The 22,877-nt window shown below is 47.3% G+C and overlaps 1 protein-coding gene across 1 annotated transcript in view; it reads right to left on the bottom strand.

Annotated features, from left to right (window-relative positions):
* Positions 1-7,444: 7,444 nt before the first annotated feature.
* The window catches only part of FBXO18 (F-box protein, helicase, 18), a 43,847-nt gene continuing 28,414 nt past the window's right edge, over positions 7,445-22,877 (bottom strand). The window contains 6 exon segments of the mRNA XM_011957065.1: positions 7,445-7,925; positions 8,345-8,476; positions 17,397-17,503; positions 19,398-19,523; positions 20,357-20,554; positions 21,167-21,242. Coding sequence (XP_011812455.1) covers positions 7,755-7,925; positions 8,345-8,476; positions 17,397-17,503; positions 19,398-19,523; positions 20,357-20,554; positions 21,167-21,242 — 810 coding nt within the window. The 3' untranslated portion in view covers positions 7,445-7,754.

Below are 22,877 nucleotides of genomic sequence, written 5' to 3' on the forward strand. Positions count from 1 at the left end.
TATTGTTCATCCTGGACTCCATAGGCAGATGCTTTAAAAAAAAAAAAAAATGTGATCTTATGGAAGAATTCTAACTCCAACTCTTCACATAGCTATGGGTTTGAGATTGAACTTGAGTTTTCATCCAAGCTCTGCTCTGTGATACTCAGCACAGTGGGCCCAGCCCAGTGACTCTTCGGAGCCTGTTTCTTCATCTGCACAAGGCAGCTGTCATCTGCCTCCCAGGTTTGCTGTGAGGACTGAAGGAATTCACGTACACAAAGGTCCCATAGCATCTACCTGCAGGAGGCTCCTAATAAATATTGACTTCACTTCCAAATGAGATCTGTTTACTTACGGGGTAATCAGCACCTGCCCCTTCCTTCTCAAATACATTCCCACTTTTTTAGGATTTATTCTTTCACCCAGCCAGGCTCATCATGGAAAGCTGACCTCATCCCAAGCTCCAGGACATAAAACCCTGATGATTTGAAGCCATTCTTCCTTACCATGATTGGCTTAGGAGTGGGCAGGTAGCCCAGTTCTGACCAACAATATGTGAGTCAGCTGGAGAAGCCTGTGGGAAAGGCTTTCTTGCTCCCGTTCCCAGACAAAGCCAGGTCCAGCTGCTTGTTCTCATGGTCCAACAACAAGCTGCAGACAGAGTGGGGAAGAAGGGAGTTGATTTCTGCAGCCAGTTACAGGGAGACGGTCAGAGTAACTCACCATACTAATTTAAAGTTATAAGTTTTCTTTTTTTCCGTGCTTATATACATTTAAACCATATATCTTTGTGCAGGAGTACGCCTCCAAGCTGAGGTATATTCCTCTGTTTAATCTTTCACTAGGGTCTGGGGTCTGGAAAATTACTTCAGAGCCTTGGGACAATTACTTCATTTTTTTTTTTCTTTCTTGTTTTAGAGACAGGGTCTCACTTTGTTGCCCAGGCTGGTCTTGAACTCCTGGGCTCAAGCAATCCTCCTCCCTCAGCCTCCCAAAGTGCTGGGATTGTGGCCATGAGCCGCTGCTCCTGGACCAATTACTTCATTTAAAGTGGATCCTGGTACAAGGTATACAAGAACGCCTCCATTATTTTAATTAAACTCTAAGGTTTGGGAGAAAGCCCAGGCGGGGTCTTAATGGACTTGTTTTTACACTCTAGCCTTTGTACTAAGACACCAGTTTCTCCAATTTTCCATGTTTAACTTATATATTCCTCAGAGTTATAGTAAGGTGTTGGCGAAGGCTGGCTGCTCTGGTTGCTAGTAGAGAACTGGCCTGCCACACTCCTAAGAGACACAGAAGACCAGCCTACCTCTCCCTTGCCTCCCCAGACACTGCCCTGTCTGAATGCAGCCCTTGGAAGGGCTGCAGGTGGCCGGCCAGGAGAAGCCTGCCCAGCAATGCTGAGACACCAAACATGAGCAGAGGAGGAAGGAACGCCTGGGAGCAGCTGAGCCGAGCCCCTGCCACCAGCCTCCTCCGCACGCCTGCAGAATCAGCACTTTCTGCTTCCCGCCCCACCCCTGAGAGTCTTGCTCTAGGGCCACTCACAGTCAATTAAGTGGGGTTGTTGTAAGGGAGTCTAAAATACATGAAGCTGGCTGAGGACGTGGGGCCAACCCCATTGTGTGTATGTGAGGCCATGATTAAAGTGTTACCTGTCACCAGGTGTCGCCAATTCATGGGGAAGCTCTCTCCATGTGACCTCCAGGCTACTTATTTTTTATTTTATTGTTCATCCTGGACTCCAAAGGCTGATGCTATTTTTTTTTTAAAATGTGATCCTTTGGAAGAGTTCTAACTGCAACTCTTCACTAGTGGTAGTGGAAATACCATGGGTATTAACTAAAGCATTTCCTAATCTGTGGGGTCCAGATTAGGAAGATGTGTATTAGGAAAATGATTACTTAAAAAACAAAAAAAAATTCAGGCCGGGCACAGTGGCTCACGCCTGTAATCCCACCACTTTGGGAGGCTGAGGCAGGTGGATCACCTGAGGTCAGGAGTTCAAGACCAGCCTGGCCAACATGGTGAAACCTCATCTCTACCAAAAATACAAAAATTAGCCGGGTATGGAGGCACATGGTTGTAATTCCAGCTACTCGGGAGGCTGAGACAGGAGAATCGGTTGAACCCAGGAGGCAGAGGTTGCAGTGAGCGGAGATCTCGCCACTGCACTGCAGGCTGGGTGACAGAGTCAGGCTCCGTTTCAAAAAAAAAAATCAATCAGAACCACTGAATTCACTGAATTGTACATTTAAAAAAGGAAGAAGAGAAAAATCCAGGATGTCAGCACTGTGCTGGCCACTTCCTGGGGCCCTCAGTGAGTTCCTTTAAAAGACAGGCTTAGGGTGACAGAGGCCAGCCTGGAAGTGGACAGGAAACCCCAGCCTTTCCGCTGCGGTCCAACTTGGACTGACGCCCTCATGGCAGCCAGAGAGCCCTGCAGGGTTGAGGCAGGAGCGTGACCGGGGTTCGTCTTCATTGTAAGACTGCAGGTCCCTCTACAGGAGAGCGAGTTGGGCCAGGGCAGAGGCACAGAGCAACATAGACAACTGGTCCAGGAGGCAGAACGGTGGAGGGTCGCGGGCGGGCGGGTGGTGCATTCGGAAGGCTGCGTGGAGAGAGCTTCCCAGTGAACTGGCGTGAAGAAAAGTATCAGCCAGATGATGGTGCTGTGTCCGGAGGCGGGGAAGGGTGCATGGAGGAGCCAGGAGAGCGCGGAAGGAAATCAGGGCCTGTGTCTGGGACATGGCAGGGCTGAGATGTCACGAAGACAGCAAATGGAGTGATTGACTGGCGACCTTGGCGTTTGAGTGGGAAGCCCCCTTCCCTCCACCTAACCTACCTCTCAGGCCGGACCACTAGGGATAAAACACACACAGGTCCCCAGTGAGGAGGAACACAGGGGACTGCAGCCCCTGGGCTCTCTTGGAGAACCTGTCCTTAAGTAGGCCGGGCAGAGGGAGAGCCCCTGCTGGCTAAGGGAGCCCTGCCCCCCACACCAGCCCAGCCGTGCAGAGGTGCCTTTGCGAGGGGTGTGTGTAGCACCATCTTCATGTCTGGGCGAGGAGCTGGAGGAACCTTGCCTGCCTCGGTTCAGACGTCTCTACCGCTCCCACTCACTGCAAATCTAGAGTGATCAGCTTCCAGGCTCTCGGTGTACCCCACATTGCTAAAGTCAGGGGTTCAGGGTGACGAGGAAGGACTGAAGGGCTGGGATCAGACTTGAAGATACATGTTAAAGTGCTAACAGTGTGATTCTAGAGGTATCAAAGTCCCTCTGTGATCCAGTGAGTTGCTCCCAGACCCAGACCAGACGCCACTACAGGAAGGAAGCTGGGCAGGCAGCGTGACAGTAACCAGCTTCCCAGGCAGGAAGGGCCCACAGGGTTGCTGCACTGCCTTAGGTTGATTAAGCTGTGTCTGAGTCCACCATGTGGCGTCTCTGCCCTCAAGCCTGGGCTGCTAACGGAAAAACACCACCTAAAAGGATGGTGTTTGATTTCAACTGGGAGGGTGCTGCCCAGCACGCCTGTGTTCTCCATCACCTTCCACTCCATTACCTTCTATGTCCATCCCAAATGCTCGACCCAGCACTTTGGGAAACTGAGGCAGGAGGACAGCTTGACCCTAGGAGTTTCAGACCAGCCTGGGCAACAGAGCGAGATCTTATCTCTACAAAAAATCAGCAAAAATTAGCCGGGCATGGTGGCATGCACCTGTAGTCCCAGCTACTTGAGGGACTGAGGTGGGAGGGTCACCTGGACCTGGAGGTCAAGGCTGCAGTGAACTGTCATTGCACCACTGCACTCCAGCCTGAGTGACAGAGTAAGACCCTGTCTCAAAAAAACAAAATTACTGGGTGAGAGCAACCTAAACTTGCTCCCTAACCACTTACAGCGTACCCCTTTCTCCTTCATCTCTCCCGTCCCAATCCCTCTCACCTGGCTTCCATCTCGCCTGTCTGAATTTGCTTCCTCTCAACACATAACCCAGCGCAAACCTCTCTCGTTTTAAAAGCAAAAACCCCTTCCTAAGGCCACATCATCCCCTACCCACTTCTTGCCTCTGGCCAGCCTTGCTTCCTGAATGAGAACTAGTCTACGCAGTGTCCGTATCTTCCCCTCCCACTGGTATTTCACAGTTCTGTCAGACAGACACACAGTTTAGAGCCAATAGTTATGTAAGACACCTACCACAAAGCCCCTCCACCTGCCCATTCCCTCTCCCAGAAGGAAACATTTAGAAATCTTTCTGCTGAGTGTCTCAGTGTGTGTTACGTGTCTCCAAGATGTCGCTAAATGGTGGGCTTGCATGGGCTTCTGCTTCCATGTTTGAGTTTCAGGCACTGTAACTGACTTCCTGCCACAGAGGCTGCGACTCGGCTCGTTCACGCCACATGTGCACACAGCTCCTACCTGCAGTACACACTCACCCTTATGAAGGCCACAAAAGCAGGCACATTCCACTGAGTTGGCGGGGTCGGGGGTCAACTACAGTTCTCTCCTATACAACTTGTTGCCTTCCAGAGGACTAATCACTGCCTCCTCCCCCCCAGGCTACGTCCTGCACTCTGTCACCCAGGCTGGAGGTCAGTGGTGCACTCATGGCTCACAGCAGCCTCAACCTCCCAGGCTCAAGCCATCCTCCCGCCCCAGTGTCTCAAGGAGCTGAGAACAAGGCATGTGCCACCACGCCTAATTTTTTTTCTTATTTTTTGTAGAGACGGGGACTGCCTATGAGGCCCAGGCTGGTCTTGAACAATCCTCCCCTCTCAGCTTCCCAAAGTGCTGTGATTACCAGTGTGAGCCACCACGCCTGGCCAATGTGGGCCTATTTTCACTCATTATCCTGGGCATTTAATGAGTCATTTCAATCCAGAAACCCTTACCATCAGTTTCAGGTAATTTTCATAATTTAAAAAAATGTTTCGGCCAGCCCTGGTGGCTCAGGCCTGTAATCCCAGCACTTTGGGAGGCCGAGGCAGGCAGATCACAAGGTCGGAAAATTGAGACCATCCTGGCCAACGCAGTGAAACTTCATCTCTACTAAAAATACAAAAAATTAGCCGGGTGTGGTGGCGTGCCTGTAGTCCCAGCTACTCAAGAGGCTGAGGCATGAGAATCGCTTGAACCCGGGAGGCAGAGGCTGCAGTGAGCCAAGATCACACCACTGCACTCCAGCCTGGGCGGCAGAGAGACGCCATCTAAAAAAAATTTTAAAATTCCTTGACTCCGTTGTCGATTGTCCATTTTCTCTTCCTGCAATTCCCATTTACAGATGCTCAGCTTCTTAAATTGGTTCCCTAGTTTTGTTTTTGTTTTTGGGTTTTAGAGATAGGCTCTCGCTGTGTCACCCAGGCTGGAGTGTGGTGGCACAATCTCAGCTCACTGCAACCTCCACCTCCTGGGCTCAAGCCATTCTCCAGCCTCCGCCTCCCGAGTAGCTGGGATCACAGTCGCGCACCACTACACCCAGCTCATTTTTTGTAGATGGATTTTGCCATGTTGGCCAGGCTGGTCTTGAACTCCCGAGTTCAAAGCGATCCACCTACCTCAGCCTTCCAAAGTGCTAGGATGACAGGCGTGAGCCACCACGTCCAGCCTCTAACTACTTCTCAATCTTTGTTTTTGTTCTACTTTCTAGATTCTCAACTTATTCTTGTAACAGTTCTACTGGGTTTCTTTCATATTTTTTTCTCCAAATTTTTTTTTTTTGAGATGAAGTCTTACTCTGCATCCCCGGTTCAAGCGATTCTCCTGCCTCACCCTCCTGAGTAGCTGGGATTACAGGCGCCTACCACCACACCCTAATTTTTGTATTTTTAGTAGAGACAGGGTTTCACCACGCTGGCCCAGGCTGGTCTCGAAATCCTGATCTCAGAGGATCCACCCGCCTCGGCCTCCCAAAGTGCCGGGGTTTCAGGCGCAAGCCATTGCGCCCGGCCCCAAATATTCTTGTATATGTATCTATCCTGCTACTCCATGGTATGCACTACCTCCTCTCATTCTCTGAATGTGTTACAGATATTTAGATGTTTTCTCAGATGTTTGATGATCCTGATGCCTCCAGGATGGCTGCTGCCTCCTTCTTGTTGTCTTTGCCCTTAAAGGTTAAAACACACACACACAGAGAAACCTTTTACTGCCCTTATAGTATGATTTCAGAAAGAAACCATAAATGAACACACACATCTTAGCCCTCAAATTTTTCACTAATATCTTAGGCCACAGTGGTTGGCTTCTCCCCTCACTGAAACTGATCAGCTAATGTCAGTTGACCTTGAGAGTGCCGGTTAAACACCTGCCCACCCTTGTTTATCTGGTCTCTTTACTGCACTGGATGCTGAAGATCCCCTTTTCCTGGACTCCCCCACTCCGGAGCTCAGTGGTGCTCCATCATGAGGCTCCTCTGGATCAGCTGTCGCTCTTCTTAAACCCTCTTCCTCTCTTCACCCCAAGCCTCGTGTCTGCTGGCTTTGCTTCTCAGACCTCTGCTCTTCTCCTTCTCTATCCTCTCCCGGATTAACTCGGCGAAACCCTTCAAACTGCACCACCACCCACACACCGACAACTCTGAAGTCCCCAGGTCCAGCCAGGCCCTTTGCTGCAGGACAGGTGAGGTCACCCAACAGCCTCCTGGACGGTTCCACTCAACATGCTGAAAAACCACCTGATCACTGCGTTTACACAACCTGCTTTAGTTCCCATTTTCCCTGTCTCAGTGAAGACGACCTCTACCACAGACTGTCCCTATCATGATCCCAGTACTCCAGAAATCCGACCAATTCTACCTTCTAATCATCGAGAGCAGAAGTTTCCAAACTTAGCATGCATGAGCACCACTCGTCAGGCTTGTTAGGTACCAACAGCTGGGCCTCAACCCTGGAGTTTCTGATCCTGCAGGCCTGGTGTGGGGACGGGACATTTTTATTTCTAACAAGTTCCCAGGCGATATTGCTGCTGCTTGCTGGAACCACACTTTGAGAACCACCAATCCTCATATTCGTTCCCTCCTCACCAGGCCCCACAGGTGCTGTGGTCCAGCCCATCTGGGGTCATTTCTTGCTGAGATTATGATCCTGTTAGCCTTGTAATTTATCTGGCCTCCTTAAAACATTATTATTAATTATTATTATTATTATATTATTTTGAGACAGGGTCTCGCTCTGTCACCCAGGCTGGAGTACAGTGAGCTGTAAGGTGACCGCGGCTCGCAGCCTCAACCTTGAGCTCCAGCAGTCCTCCTGCCTTGGCTGGATGCAGTGCTGGGGCTACAGGCGTGAGCCACTGCTCCCGGCCAAAGTCTCATTTTTGATGCCCCAATTCCCACCCAAGACATCACGTCTCATACTCTGCTTCCTGTGTCATGTGAACGGTGACAGTGCTGTAGGAAAGAGTAAACGGGAAAAAGAGAAGGCTCAGAACAACAGTGCTGACGCAGTCATCACACAGCGGTATGCCAGTGCTATGGTGCCTGTTTAATTGAAATCTTGTAATAAAAGTTTAAATACATAAAATTTTTTTTTTTTTATCAAAAGAACATCCCCCACTTCCCCGACCAGATATGTCTGGAGCGGAGGCAAGTGGAGACTGGCTGTCTGTAGGGAGTGGAGAAATGGCAGGTCCAGCTTGGGCTGGTGTCCTCTTCCTCAGAAAGTGCTGTGGGTGAACCCAGAGTCTCAGGGAGCGGGAGCCCCCCTCGCTGGCTTTCTTCACGCGGGGTCCTCGGCAAGCTGCTCTGCACTGTGGAGAACGTGCGCCTTGGCCTCAGAAGACGAGGAAGAGCAGGGCCTCATGCCGGGGCAGCACGATGTTCTCCACGGTGCGCTCCATGGCGCGCACCTGCTCCGGGGAGGCCGTCAGGAACGCCAGGGGCCCGATGCGCTGCTCCACGCAGGAGTGGCAGAGGTAGCCCCCCTTGTTTTCCTTCCTGTTGCTCTGTGGTGATGGACAAGAAAGAGAGCTAAGGAGAACAACCAAAGAACGTGGATTTTCCAGCAAAAAGCACGGAGTTACCATCACAGCTGCCCAGGGACAACGCATTTGAATTCTGATGTTTGCAGAGGGTGCACACCCTCAGAGCACCACCTCCCACAGCACCACCATCTAGGTGGCCTCGACACCCCCAAATTCCCTGAGCGCAGAAACAGCCATTTATCCCGTTGAGATAAACAACCATGTGCCCTGACCTCTGACCCGGGAGCCGGCCACACACTTCTCGTGCCTCTCGTATAAAAGCCCCTAATAAAGGATCACACAGCTCTCTCTTATCTCCCCACCTACAACCCAGAGAAGCATAAAGCTCACAAGCAAAACACGCGAATGGCTGAATTAAGTTCCACAGACAGCAGACATACGTAGGTGATGGGCAGCTTCTTCATGGTGAGGGCGGTGTCGACAGGGATGGCGTTGTTGCACTGTCCCACGCAGCAGCGCACCACGCCTGTTTTTAAGACGTTGCTTGTCAGCTCTGCTTGCAAGAAGTACTCCTGAGAAGGAAAGAGTGAGAGAGAATTACGGCGATACCTCCGCTAGGCTCTGCTGGAAACGCTGTGAGAACCCTTTAGATGCGCTGTAAGTCCCAGAAAGAGAAAAACACCGACTGCCCTGTTCTCCCTTAGTTTCTCTAACTTTTCCCTGCCTCCAAAGCTATCGACAGTCCAACTGACAGTCTAATTGCTTTTTAAATATATATATATTTAACGGATAAACATGCAAAACTATTGCCTGTAATGACATTTCCAGAATATTTCTGGATTTTATTTTATGCTAAGGCATCCCCAGCTCAATCTTTAGAAAATTATTTGTATATTCACACTACAACCCAGGTAGGCAACACAGAGGACCTGAAGAAAACCTGCCCCAAACATCCCTGCACATTTCCACCGTCCCGTGTACTGGCTGTGCTAGTGAGCAAATGACACCCTTGTCAAGCCTGTCTTTATCCACAAATGCAGATGGCACGGTGCCAGCTAAAGGTGGCTGCTGAGGAGAAGACACCCCTCAATGCATGCAAAGCACTCATGCCTGGCAGGAAAGGAGCACCCGGAGGAAGTGCCAGTGACCTCCCAGGCTGGAAACACCACAAGGACAGGGCACTGTCAGCTTCGCCGCTGCCCCGTGGGGCTCCACATCACCGGCTGATCCGCTAGCAGGACCGCACACGCCTGCTGCCCAGCAAAGGATGGTTTCGTATTTTCTGGATTATGACCAGCTACTGATCTAATTATCCTACAATCTGTGTCCTACATTTTGATTTCTTTGGTCTTTACTCTTAGAGGGCCTGCCTACCAGGTATGAAAAAGAACCGAAAACCACCATGCAAACACTCAAGTTATGGCCAACAAGTACTAACAGCTGACGAAGTGAAATCATGTCTGAAGTCACAGATTTTGCGGAAGTCCCTTCGACTGTCATCTCAATTTCCTTCCCCAGGGACAGCCAGGACCATGAACCTGGCGAGGTGCCTCCAACCCACTGCGAAATAGCTTCTTGTTTACACACGTGTCCAAGGACACAGGTCTCCTTTAATAGGTGTCTATTTACATGAATGTTACACTTCTGGCTTCCTCCTCACCTAGTTGTTCTAAAATACCGTAGGGGACTCAGTCACAGCACTCTCTTGTATTTTATTTACCTATTCCCTTGCTGTGGTTACTCAGTTGTTTCCAAACTATTTCCAACAATGCAACAATGAACATCCTTGTACCCGACTCCCTGTCGACTCCAGAAGTTTCTCCAGGGCTGGGCTCTCAAACCGTTTTTGATGCAGTTACCATTATAATGCTATACACATATAATGCTATTCCACACATATGGAAGAAAAGTTTCACAAAACATGATTTAACCTAACATGCAGTGTTCTCTGATTTCTTTAGATTTTACGCCATTTCACTCTTTTTAAGCCTCTCATAACCCACTAGATTAACTGTTTTTATTTATATAAATTTAAGGGGTAGGGGTCACACCTGCAGTCCCAGCACTTTGGGAGACTGAGGTGGGAGGATCGCTTGAGCCCAGGAGTTCGAGACCAGCCTGGGCAATATGGCAAAACCCTGTCTCTACCAAAAATACAAAAATTAGCCAGGCATAGTGGTGCACACCTGTAGTCTCAGCTTCTGGGGAGGCTGAGGTTGCAGTGAGTGAGCTGAGATTGTGTCACTGCACTCCAGCCTGGGCAACAGAGCAAGACCCTATATCTAAACAAACAAAAATAATCTAAGATTCTGTGAGACCAAGAAGCTGTCTTTGGCCAGACATCGTGGCTCAAGCCTGTAATCTCAGCACTTTGGGAGGCCGAGGTGAACCGATCACTTGAGGTCAGAAGTTTGAGAACAGCCTGGTCAATATAGGTGAAACCCCATCTCTACTAAAAATACAAAAATTAGCCAGGCATGGTAGCGCACACCTGTAATCCCAGCTATTCTGAGGCTGAGGCCTGAGAATCACTTGAGCCTGGGAGGCGGTGAGCCGAGCAAGATGGCACCATTGCACTCCAGCCTGGGCTACAGAGGGAGACTCCGTCACAAAAAAAAAAGAGGTGTCTTTGAAACATAACTTCAATGTCACTTAACACCTCAACAATGTAATAATTTCCTTCACTTTCCCAAAACTTAAAGAAACAAATGAATAAAACGGCTTCTGGTGATTCTATTAGCTGTATTTTCTAAGGGGGAGGGGTCAGAGAAAAAGAAGGTTGCCCTGTTCTTGGGAGATGAAGAGACATCATTCTAGGCAGCGCAAGAAGCAACGGCTCGCTTTTTATCTCCAAAACACCCCCATCCACGGCTTCACTATTTTCAACAAGCTTTCCTAGCCCCTGAACTACTGCCCAACTCGGGATCTTCATTATCCCCACGGCCTTCCCTCCTGGACAGACTGAATTCGACACTTCTGAAACAGGATATCCCCAAAGTTATTCACAGGCTGTGATCAACAACAACAAAAAAGGCTGGATACGGTGGCTTACGCCAGTAATCCCAACACTTTGGGAGGCCGAGGCAGGTGGATCACTTTAAGTCAGGAGTTCGAGACCAGCCTGGCCAACATGGTGAAACCTCGTCTCTACCAAAAAAAAAAAAAAAAAAAACCAAAAAAAAAAAATTAGCCAGGTATGGTGGTGCACACCTGTACTACCAGTTACTGGGGAGGCTGAGACAAGAGAACCACTTGAACCCAGGAGGCAGAGGTTGCAGTGAGCCAAGATTACACCACTGCCCTCCAGCCTGGGCGACACAGTGAGACTCTGTTTTTTTTGTTGTTGTTGGTTTGTTTGTTTTTAAAAAAGCAGAGTGCATCCACCTCTCACAAGGTCTTAAAGCCTTAAAAAATCTGTTCCCACAAATAAGCAGTTTTCCTGCGACTTCCTTGCAGGACCCCTGAGGCCAGACAGCCCAGCCCAGTCTCAGTAACCGGGAAGTATTTCTCTAGATTCTGTATTCTTTTCTTCTATGGGGAAAACAAAATGTATGCAGCAACCAACTGACAACCTTCCAATTAGCTTTAAAAAGTCTACTTCACTTTTTGTTTTTGTTTTTGTTTTTTAGACAGAGTCTCGCTTTGTTGCCCAGACTAGAGTACAGTGGCACGATCTCAGCCTACTGCAACCTCTGCCTCCCGGGTTCAAGTGATTCTCCTGCCTCACCCTCCTGAGTAGCTGGGATTACAGGCATGCGCCACTACACCCAGCTAATTTTTGTATTTTTAGTAGAGACAGGGTTTCACCATGTTGGTCAGGCTGGTCTTGAACTCCTGACATCAAGTGATCCGCCCTCCTAAGCATCCCAAAGTGCTGGGATTACAGGTGTGAGCTACTGCACTGGGCCTACTTCACTCTTATGCATACAACTGGTGGGACTCTAAAGTGGTAACAATCTCCATGAAGAAACTGGCCATTATCTAGAAAAGTCACACTTGGCCAGGTGCAGTGGCTCATCCCTGTAATCTTAGCACTTTGGGAGGCCCAGGCAGGGCGGATCACTTGAGCTCATGAGTTCAAGACCAGCCTAGGTAACAGGCAAAACCCTGTCTCTACAAAAAAATACAGAATTAGCCAGGTGTGGTGACACATGCCTGTAGTCCCAGCTGCTCGGGAGGCTGAGGTGGGAGGATGGCTTGAGCCTGGGAGGCGGAGGTTGCAGTGAGCCAAGATTGTGCTGCCATACTCCAGCCTGGGTGACAGAGCCAGACCTTGTCTCAAAAACAAAACAAAAACAAAACAACAACTGACAAGTCACACTTGCATTTATCTTTATCCACCAATTCCACTTCTAGAAATGCATGCTGAAGATGCACTGGCAAAAACATAAATGACCTGAGCATAAGATTGTGCAATGCAGCATTATTAATGAGAGCAAAAGGCTGGAAGTGACCATGTCCATGAGCGAGGAAGGCATAAATCACGGTGCGTCAACACAGAACACTATGCAGCTGACGAAGGGGCGAGAGAGCTCTGTGAGCTGATAAAGAGGGATTTCCTGATTTGGGTAGGACAACAAATAAAAGAATAAAAGGCCAAAAAATAAAAGAGTAAAAAATAAGTAAGAGTGATTCCCATGAGTGCTTCTAAGTGACAAAGCAAAGCACACAACAGTGTATCTGAAATGCTACCTTTTGTGGAAAAGGAGAATACGAAAATACCTACGAATTTGCTAACAATTGCATAAAGAAATACTGAAGGATGAATTGCTAATTGTTGAAAATAACTACCAAAGGTGGAGGCAGAGAACAGTTTGAAGTGAAGAGGGAGGTAATGAGACTTTTCTTAGCACAAAGTTTTGACTTTGTTTTGTTTTTTGTGTTTGTTTTTTTGAGACAGGGTCTCACTCTGTCACCCAGGCTGGAGTGCAGTGGCACAATCTCAGCTCACTGCAATCTCTGCCTCCTGGGTTCAAGCGATTCTCCCACCTCAGCCTCCCAAGTAGCTGGGGCTACAGGTGTGCACCACCACGACTAGCTAATTTTTCTGTATTTTTTGGTAGAGACAGGGTTTCGCCATGTTGGCCAGGCTGATCTCTAACTCCTGGCTTCAAGTGATCTGACTGCCTCAGCCCTGCCAAGTGCTGGGATTACAGGGGTGAGCCACCGTGCTCAGGCACAAGGTTTTGACTTTGAAAACATTAACAGGCCTTACACGTCAAAAAAGATCATTAAATCAAAAAGAAGCAAAGCAATCGCTGTAGATATTATAAATAAAATACATTTCTAACTGCAAATTAAGTTGGTAATAAAACCACAAAAGCAAAAAGGACTTACTTTAAGTGACTTCAGAGCATGATAAATAAATCATTAATGGAGAAATGGAGCTGTTAGGAAATCTTCAAGTCCAGTCAGTATTCCATTAATACTGGCATTATTTTGAAGACTATTTTTAAATACATGGAATAGTATCAATAAGTAATTAATAAATACTGTTAGGAACCAAGATTTCAGTGTATGAGAAAAGATTCAAGTGTAAGAGAAGTAAAATTCCTTTCGTGTTAAATGTGAACTGGATTACGGAACACAATGCATGAGGGCGGGACGTGTGAAGGGCTAAAGCCTCTGGCAATGCAGATACAGTGCAGTTTTTGAAACCCAGGAGAATGAAGAGAACATGTGTAAAAAGTACCATTTTTCAGCACTTACTGATGGCGGTGCATACCTGGTTAAAAAATAAAAAATAAAAAAGGTGCAGTTGTGCAACAAAGCAAGGTAGTGCCTATCTGTTGAGATGGCAGTTACCCCTCAGAAAGGGGGGAGGGGTGCTACAATGGGCAGGGGCCACCAGGACAGCTCTGTGATGGCTGGCAGATCCCATCTTCTCATCTGGTGGATGCTCGCAACATCATCATTTTAAACTGCTTTATGCTGTTTTATATATTTGTGTTATATTTAACAACAAAATATTGAAATTTGCCTGATGTCACGCCTATAATCCCAGAACTTTGAGAGGCTGAGGCGGGAGGATCACTTAAGCCCAGGAGTTCAAGACCAGCCTGGGCAACATAGTGAGACACTGTCTCTACAAAACAAACAAACAAACACCAGCCAGGTGTGATAGTGTATGTCTGTGTTCCCAGCTACTTGGGAGGCTGAGGTGGGAAGACTGCACCTTAAGCCCAGGAGGTTGAGGCTGTAGTGAGCCATGATCGTACCACTGCACTAAAGCCTGGGCAACACAGTGAGACCCCATCTCTTTCAAACAAATAAAGTTTAAAAACTGGGATTGCAATTATCAGTATGAACCATTGGTGTTTTTCTTTCTTTTCAAAAAGACACATTTCCTAGCTGTGCCTCTTCAAAAGATGAGCAATCAGCATCACTAACAGTGAAACACTAACCTGCTCCCGTGAGCCTCCTCATGTGGCGAGGCAAAGCACACAGCCCTCTCCGGCCTCTCATGGGGTATGCCTGCCAAAGACGCAGGCTTGAATCTAATCAAGCCTCTACAGCTAACTTCCAGTTACCGGAAAGCCAGGACTGGTAATGGCAGAACAAGTTACACAACCACACCAGGAAGCAAACTAAGAATGGGAACTCTCTATAGGACGAATGAGCCAGTTTCTACAATGAGACAAGAGCATGGGAAAAGTGGGGAGGGAGTCCTGCACAGCTCTCTATTAAGTAACTTAAGAGACAAGCAATCAAATGTTGGTTTGGACTCTGACTTTAACAAATCAACTGTAAAAAAGCATTTCTGAAACAATCATAAAAGCATAAGTATGGATTGGGTAGTAGAGGCCACATATTATAATATAAAATATGAAAATGGCTTGGTAGTTATGGAAAAAAAAAAGTACCTATTTCTTGGAGATGTGTACATATAGGTATATGTACATGAGTATTTGTATATGAGTGTTCAGTGTGTTGCTTTCTTTACTTTTTAATGTCTTAAAATTTTCATAAGCAAAAATGAAAAGTCCTGTGTAGCCCATGTTTGTGAGATGGTATCACTGCCCGGTAATACCCCACACAGTTCTACCAATTGACAATGTGGTTTTGTTACAGGCCTGACCACTTCTGTGACACGACTTCCATGAGAAAATCATACCAGAGTGTCTAAAAAAGTACTTATAAATCAAAGTTTATACAAAAATGTTTGTATAGGTAGAGACCATTTGTACATAATGATTTATTCTGCTTAACTCCTGGGGATACTGGTTTAGAGATTTTTTAAGGTCACACTTTTCTTTAAACCAGAGGTCAGCAAAGTACACATGGGCCACATCCAGACAATGCCCGTTTCTGTGAATCCATTTTATTGGAACACAGCCACACTCGTTCGCTAATGTACTGTCAACAGGGACTCTCGCACTACAGCAGCGGGGCTGGGTAGCTGCAATAGAGATCATGTGACTTACAGAGCCTGAAATCTTTACTGCCTGGCCCTCTGCAGAAAAGTCTACAGATGATCCATGTGCCACTAAAGATGCAACCAAAGAAAAAGGACTTCAGTTCTAAGCTCTGACACTTAAGCTGTTGCCCTCGGTGAAGCCCAGGTAAAAAGTTGCTTTGGGAAAAATGCATCAGATTTCAAATTCTGAAAACATTCTTATGGCCAAGTCAGTCTACCTAACAGAGGCCTGGAGGAAAAATGACAAAGGAGACACGAAAAATGGGATAAATATGCAAGCTAATCAGTTTGATGCAAGAAGCTTTTGCCCTGTGATGAGTCACTGTAGAGTATTTATTTGCAAAGCTTCTCCCTTTTAAGTTTTGGTATTATCTGCCTCAAACATGTGAAGAGAAATCCTATTGGTTCACTTTCTTGTCCGTCTCCCCACCTGGATGGGCTCTATGAGGGCAGGAATTCCCCTGCCCACTGTTATGCCCCAGTACCCAGAAAGGTGCTTGGCAAGTGTTAGGCCCTCGACAAATATTCCATTCTGAGCATCAGGGATCTACTACACTTGACACCTCTGAGAGCTGAACATCATTTACTCAAAAGTGGTGACCGCCCACCCTGCCTGCACCCTGTGGTTCAACCCCAGAGCACGCAGGGCAGCACGGCATGGCGCGCCCCGTGACAGCAGGCAATACGGAACTGAGAATAAACCATCCTGCTACACACAATCTTTGTTTTGGAGACAGCTAAGCAAGAAAGAGTATTTATATTAACTTTTACACTTAAGTTTTAGGTTTCAGGCTTAAATATCTTGGGTTCAGGGAGAGATGGACTAAGTAGTAACTATTAGCTCAAATTTCTGTTCTAGTTTCTGACAGGGTTGAAAAGACTAAATGGTTTATACTCCAGCTGTTTCGGCAGAAAAAGAGATAAAAAGAAGTAGAGTGTGAGAAGGCGGTTTGTGGGAAGGGTAAAGAGTGAGTGCTGAGCAGCTCACTTTTCCACGTCTGTGACAACGGCCAGGCCCCTGAACACTTACTCTCCCCGGCAAGGATGTGTTCTTCTGGAAAGTCTATCGGTAGCAGCAGCAGATGCCATTTCAAAAGGGACTAAAGAGTGAGAGGGAGGAAGGCTGGGTGCACAAAACCTTCCTGGCATTTCTTCCCTATGAATATGGAGTACAGGGGCCAAGTAAGGTGGCTAACACCTGTAACTCCAGCACTTTGGGAGGCTGAGGCAGGAGGATCACTTTAGCCAGGAGTTCGAGATCAGCCTGGGCCATATAGCAAGAACCCGTCTCTAGAAAAAAAAATTAAAAACTAGTCAGGTGTGGTGGCACGCGCCTGTAGTCCCAGTGACTCAGGAGGCTGAGGTAAGATCATCACTTGAGCCCAGGAGTTCGAGGTTACAGTGAGTGATGACTGTGCCACTGCACTCCAGCCTGGGTGACACAGTGAGATCCTGTCTCAGACCAAAAAAAAAAAAAAAAGAGCTAACTGAGTAAGGGAGAAATTAAGAAATATATGACCACTGCTGGTATCATTTTTTTTTTTTTTTTGAAACGCAGTCTTGCTCTGTCACCCAGGTTAGAATGCAGTGGTGCCATCTTGGCTCACTGCAACCTCCACCTCCCAGGTTCAAGGCTCCTGCCTCAGCCTCCCAAGTAGCTGGAATTACAGATGCATGCCACCACACCTGGCTAATTTTTGTATTTTTAATAGAGATGGGGTTTTACCATGTTGGCCAGGCTGGTCTCAAACCCCTGACCTCAAGTGATCTGCCCGCCCCAGCCTCTCAAAGTGCTGGGATTACAGGCGTGAGCCACCGTGCCTGGCCCACTGCTGGTATCTTAAACAGAGCTTTTTAAACTGAATTAGGAAATGACTCAGAAAAGAACCACATTTTTGTTTCCTTGGGTAGAATACTTCTTACACTGGTCATCGGCCTCTGCACATTCAAGCAGCGTTTCTCTTCCAACCCACGACCCTGATCCGAAGGCCTCTGAAGGCTCCAGGTCAGCCCCTCATGCAGACTAAGTAACATTCAATGGCATCAAGTTAGCTCATGCTGCCCGTTCCGCTTACCCCAGCCAAAGTCAAAATGTTTTCCAATGATTTGGTCATGATGAGACGCTTCTTGGCTCGAGTTACTGCAACATACAGTAAATTCCATTCATCCTCAGAAAATGACTCTAAACAAAGTAAAGGGGAAAAAATTCAACTAAAAAGCCTTACAAAAGCTTACAAAACCTTATGTCTCATCTAAATGTTTACTAGCCCCCATCCATTCCCTGCAGAAAACCACTCAACATTTGTTGGCTGTAAATACAAAATTTTCCTACAAATGCCAGTTCCAAAAACAAACCAAATCCCAGCAGACTAGTGGCATGAAATACCGGGTTTTATTTAGTCCTGCTACGTGAATCCTGGGAATGTGTTAATTGGTTATTCGACACCCGCCATGTGCCAGATGGCTGTTTACAGTCATTATGCCAGTTCTCACAACAAGCCCATGAGACAGCTGGGGAAACCGAGGCTTAGACAGGTTAAGTCACTCCTACAGACTGGGAGCTGGACCGAGTCTGCTTGTCTCTTTCCATTTCCTTACACTGTCTCTGGACTGCCAGACTCCCATTTGGAAATGGCTGACACTGTCACAGCACAACGAGGAAGACACACAGGTGTGCCGTGTGCTGTGAGTCTGTGCTGCCCAACCGCACCTCTCATCTCCCATCTCGATTCACCACACAATGGCAGGAACTCAACAAAGTGCAGCAGACCCAACGGCGTGCAAAAAGCTGCGGAATTGTACACTTTGGATGGGTGGGTTGTGTGGCATGTAAATTACATGTCCCCCAAAAAATTACATTTGTAAACATGTAAACCAGAAGGGGGAAAAAGGTGGTACTACAGTAAACTTCTCCATGGCCGCCTCCCTTCCTCTCTCCACTCCAAACCATGTTCTATGTTCGCCAGCAGTCACGAATGCTGTGGTTTCCGTTTTCAGCATGCCAATGTGTGCTAGGCCCCAAATTTCCAACCTACAGTTAACAGACAGCTTTGTTTGTTTGTACATAAATTTCAAACGGTTTTATTCTAAGATTTAAAACCAAAGCAATAGCACTGATGCTCAGAGTACAAATTTATTACAAAGCAGCCTTGAGTACAAATTTATTAGAAAGCAGACAAGGCCAGGCACAGTGGCTCACACCTATAATCCCAGCACTTTGGGAGGCCGAGGCGGGTGGATCACCTGAGGTCAGGAGATCGAGACCAGCCTGGCCAATATGGCGAAACCCCGTCTCTACTAAAAACAAAAATTAGCCGGGCGTGGTGGCACGCGCCTGTAGTCCCAACTACTCTGAGGCAGGAGAATCGCTTGAACCCAGGAGGTAGAGATTGCAGTGAGCCGAGATCGCACCACTGCGCTTCAGCCTGGGTGACAGAGTGAGACTCCATCTCAAAATAATAATAATAATAATAACAACAACAACAACAAAGCAGACAAATGTCTGTGGTGGCTCACGCCTGCAATCCCAACACTTTGGGAGGCTGATGTGGGAGGATTGCTTGAGCCCAGGAGTTTGAGACCAGCCTGAGCAACATAGTGAGACCCCTGTCTGTACCAAAAAAACAAAAAACAAAAAAAAACCAGACAAATGATAAAGAATGCTGACTACTTCTCCTTTTGTGATTTTCTCATCTCTTTAATAAATGAAGAAGAATTAAAAGAATTACTTGGTAAGCAAGTAAACTATACGTTAAAGCTTTCATGAGGCTGGAGACTAAAAGTCTGATGGTGAAAAACCTGGAGCCGAGAGCAGCGCAGGGCTCACAGGGCTACCACAAACATCATTACCCCACAAGCAGCCCCCAGAGGGGTGCGCCTTGGGGAAGTTTTGTTTTTTAAAAAACCACAGTACAAGAATCAAAAGTTTAGGACTAGGAGGTGTTTCGTGGTTTTGTTTTTCCAGAAGTGCCCTACCAGGAGGCCACAGCATCCAACAAACAACAAGGCAGTGTAAAGGAAGCATTCCAGTCACCACTCACTGCAACAGCACCTGACACTACCCGGCCACCTCTTACCAACTCTGAAGTGGGGAAGCTGGGGCAGGTTATGCCGGGCACAAGGCACTTTCACAAAATCATCCAAGACATGCACAGTGTCAAACTCCAGGCCTTTGGCTTTGTGCACAGTGCCCAGAATGTACTCTAGGATAAAAACACAGCACACATTAGACGGGGCTTCGAAGGCAAAGAAACAAGATGACAAAAACATACATGCTTCCCACTTGACTCTGAACTCGAACAGTTCTTGCCTAAGTGCAGTTTTGTGGGAAAAGGGGGAAAGAGGAAACAACTGTCAGGAACAGAAAAAAGAAAAAGACGAAAAGTTGAAAATTAGTTGCAGGAGTTAGTGCCTCTCAGAATCACATCCCAGAGGCCAGAGTGGCTCTACCCACCCTCTGGATCTAACACATGAAGGGACAGAGCCCAGAAAAGGGCTGCACGGCTTGCCTGACATTACACGTGGCAGAGCTGGGACTAGAAAATCCCGTTCTATGGGCTTGAAAGTAGAACAGAAACAAAGAGCCCCTGAGGAAGAACCAGAACCCTGCTCCCCTCTCCCTTAAGCAATAAAGCCATCCTTGCTCAAAGATATTTCACACTGGGAAGAAACCGCAGAAGAGGCGGGGCGCGGTGGCTCACGTCTGTAATCCCAGCACTTTGGGAGGTCAAGGTGGGTGGATTACCTGAGGCTGGGAGTTCGAGACCAGCCTGGCCAACATGGCGAGACTCCATCTCTACTAAAAATACAAAAACTAGCCGGGTGTGGTGGTGGGCGCCTGTAGTCCCAGCTCCTCAGGAGGCTGAGGCAGGAGAATTGCTTGAACCCAGGAGGGGGACACTGCAGTGAGCCAAGATCACGCCACTGCACTCCAGCCTGGGCAACAGAGCAAGACTCTGTCTTAAAACAAAAAAACAGCAGCAGACCATCTGTTCCTCCTGTTAGGGGGAAGGTAAAAACCAACTGTTTCCCTTACCTGCGAAGTCCAGATCTTCTATATGGCATTTTTCTATCCTTTGCACCAGCTCTGGAATCCTGATGTTATACTTTTCAACAACTGCGATCTTGGCTTCAAGCTCCTTGTCCTCAGCAGCGGTCACATACCTCTTGAAGCCACTAAAGCCTTCTTTGTGCACCCATCTTCTGATAAATCTGTCTTTAATGACGAGGTTTTCTAAGGAGAATACACGCACAAGTTAAGGTGACACAAGCTCCACTCACAGACGGTGGCAGGTGCTGCACGTTTCTAAGCAGCTGCACAAGAGCAGACGGTCTGAAAGTGGGGAGACCCAGGTTCCAGGCCTGACTGCATCACTAACTCGCTGTGTGTCCCTGGGCAAGTCAGGGCAGTGCGGTGGCCTCTCCGTCTCCGACTGAGGAGCAAAACCCTAGGCTCAAGATCCTCACCTACTTCACAGGGATTTGAAATAGCGCAGTCAACAGGAAAAAAAAAGCGCTGTAGAAATGTTCGACACTATCACTTGGGGCCCACGTGGAAGTGTACAACGTATAAAGTGGCCCAGGCAGACGGAAAGATGCAGGGGAAGACAGCCTATGGGACCAGTGTTGGAAAGAGACTGAGGCTCCTGTGAGGAGGATCTGGAAAAATCTATCAGTACCTATGAAAACAGGAGGCCTGAGGCACCCCCCTCTTCATGGGAAGAGAGCTCTAGCTCTCCCTTCTCTGGAGGGAAACGAGTCCCTGACTCAGACCGGGCCTGCTTCTTTCTCGTCCCTGTCCCTTGGGTGCTTCCTTCCAATGCACCAAGGCCAGGCGGGTACTCACGTTTCCTCCGTTCTTCCTCTGGCTGAAGAAGGATCCAAATATCAATGATTCTGTCCAATCCAAATGATTTAATCCCCTGAAAAAGTTTTTTGGTGGGATTTTTGTTTTTTTCTTGTTTTTTGTTTTGTTTTGATTGTTGTTGCTTTAACAAAACAAAATAAAGCAAATGCAGGGATGGGGTTTTGAAATGAGATGGTTTCTTGGAAATGGATCTTGAGTTACACCCAAAGCACAGGCGGCAAGCAGGAAACTTCATGAAGCAGAAAGCGCGAGGCTGACACGTGGCCTGAACACTCCCAGGGACCAGGGACCACGTTCTAAGATACCGCTGCCACCTCAAACTCTTCCTACTCTTTTAAAAAAGGCAAGATCTATAGCTGCACGCTGCTTTCGCATCAATAAAAAGGCAAGTTAAGCACCTTCCAGGAACACGATTCTAAAGAATACAAATGGTGCCTGAATACAAAGTGCTCGGCATGCACATTTACCACTGTTTCTTGTGAGAAAAGAACTACAGGCTGGACACGGTGGCTCATGCCTATAATCGCCGCATTTTGGGAGGTTGAAGTGGGTGGATTACTTAAGGCAGGAGTTCAAGACCAGCCTGGCCAACATGGTGAAACCTGTCTCTACCAAAAATACAAAAATTAGCCGGGTGTGGTGGCAGATGCCTATAGTCTCAGCTAGTCAGGAGGCCAAGGCACGAGAATCTCTCAAACTGGGAGGCGGAGGTTACAGAGAACCGAGATCACACCATTGCACTCCAGCCTGGGTGACAGAGCAAGACTCTGTCTCAAAAAAAAAAAGAAACTACAGAATGTCTCTAGGTCCAGATTCTTCTACATTTTAACAGGTCAGCTCCTGGAGGAGACAGCCTGACTGTGCCCTATTTAGCCCAGATCTACCAAGAGTATCTGCTGAGCACTGGCTGGGCTCTGGCACTCACACAGCACCAGGCCCCACACAGAAGACAGATACGATCAGGGCCTCACACTCCAAGGACTTGACATCTTTTAGGGAGGGACACGTAAAACACTCACATAAAACAGCGGGCAGAATAACACAGTTGACATTAAAACCCACAACCAGATGTGTGGTCACGTGTAATGACACATGGTACAGGTGATAAGTGGATTTAAGAGAGGTAGACAGAACCACTTGCTTTACATCATGCCAGTGTGGATGATATTCCCAAAATACTACTCTCTTACAACAATGACTATGGCTAAATAATGCTGTTATTTACCAGACCAAATACTATAAGGTCATTAAAATAGTAATGAAAGAAAATATGCCTATGTGTTGAGTGAAAAACAGCATCCATTTCTAGGTACCCTATACTTGCAATTATGCAAAAATACACATCTATAAGGACAAAGACAAAAATAGCAAAAATGAGAACTATTATATGAAATACTGGCATTATGTGTTCTTTTTTAGGTTCCAAAATTTCTATACCATTGTTATATAGTCTTTATAAATAAAAAACTTAAAACATCTTTTGATTATGATTCATTGAGTGCCTAATGCACTCTTGAAAACATTTCCACAAATGAATGAGTGAATATCTTTTTGTCATATAACTCCGCTTCAGGGTTAAAAATGCTGTAAACATGCCACTGAACCCTTCTAACTCCCTGTGAAACAGGTAAGGCAAGGCATTATTTTACCTCAGAGGTGGAGAGAATGAGGCACACAGAAGCTGTGACTT

This window comes from Colobus angolensis, unplaced genomic scaffold, assembly GCF_000951035.1.
Source record: "Colobus angolensis palliatus isolate OR3802 unplaced genomic scaffold, Cang.pa_1.0 Scaffold432, whole genome shotgun sequence".
Classification (NCBI taxonomy): Eukaryota; Metazoa; Chordata; class Mammalia; order Primates; family Cercopithecidae; genus Colobus; species Colobus angolensis.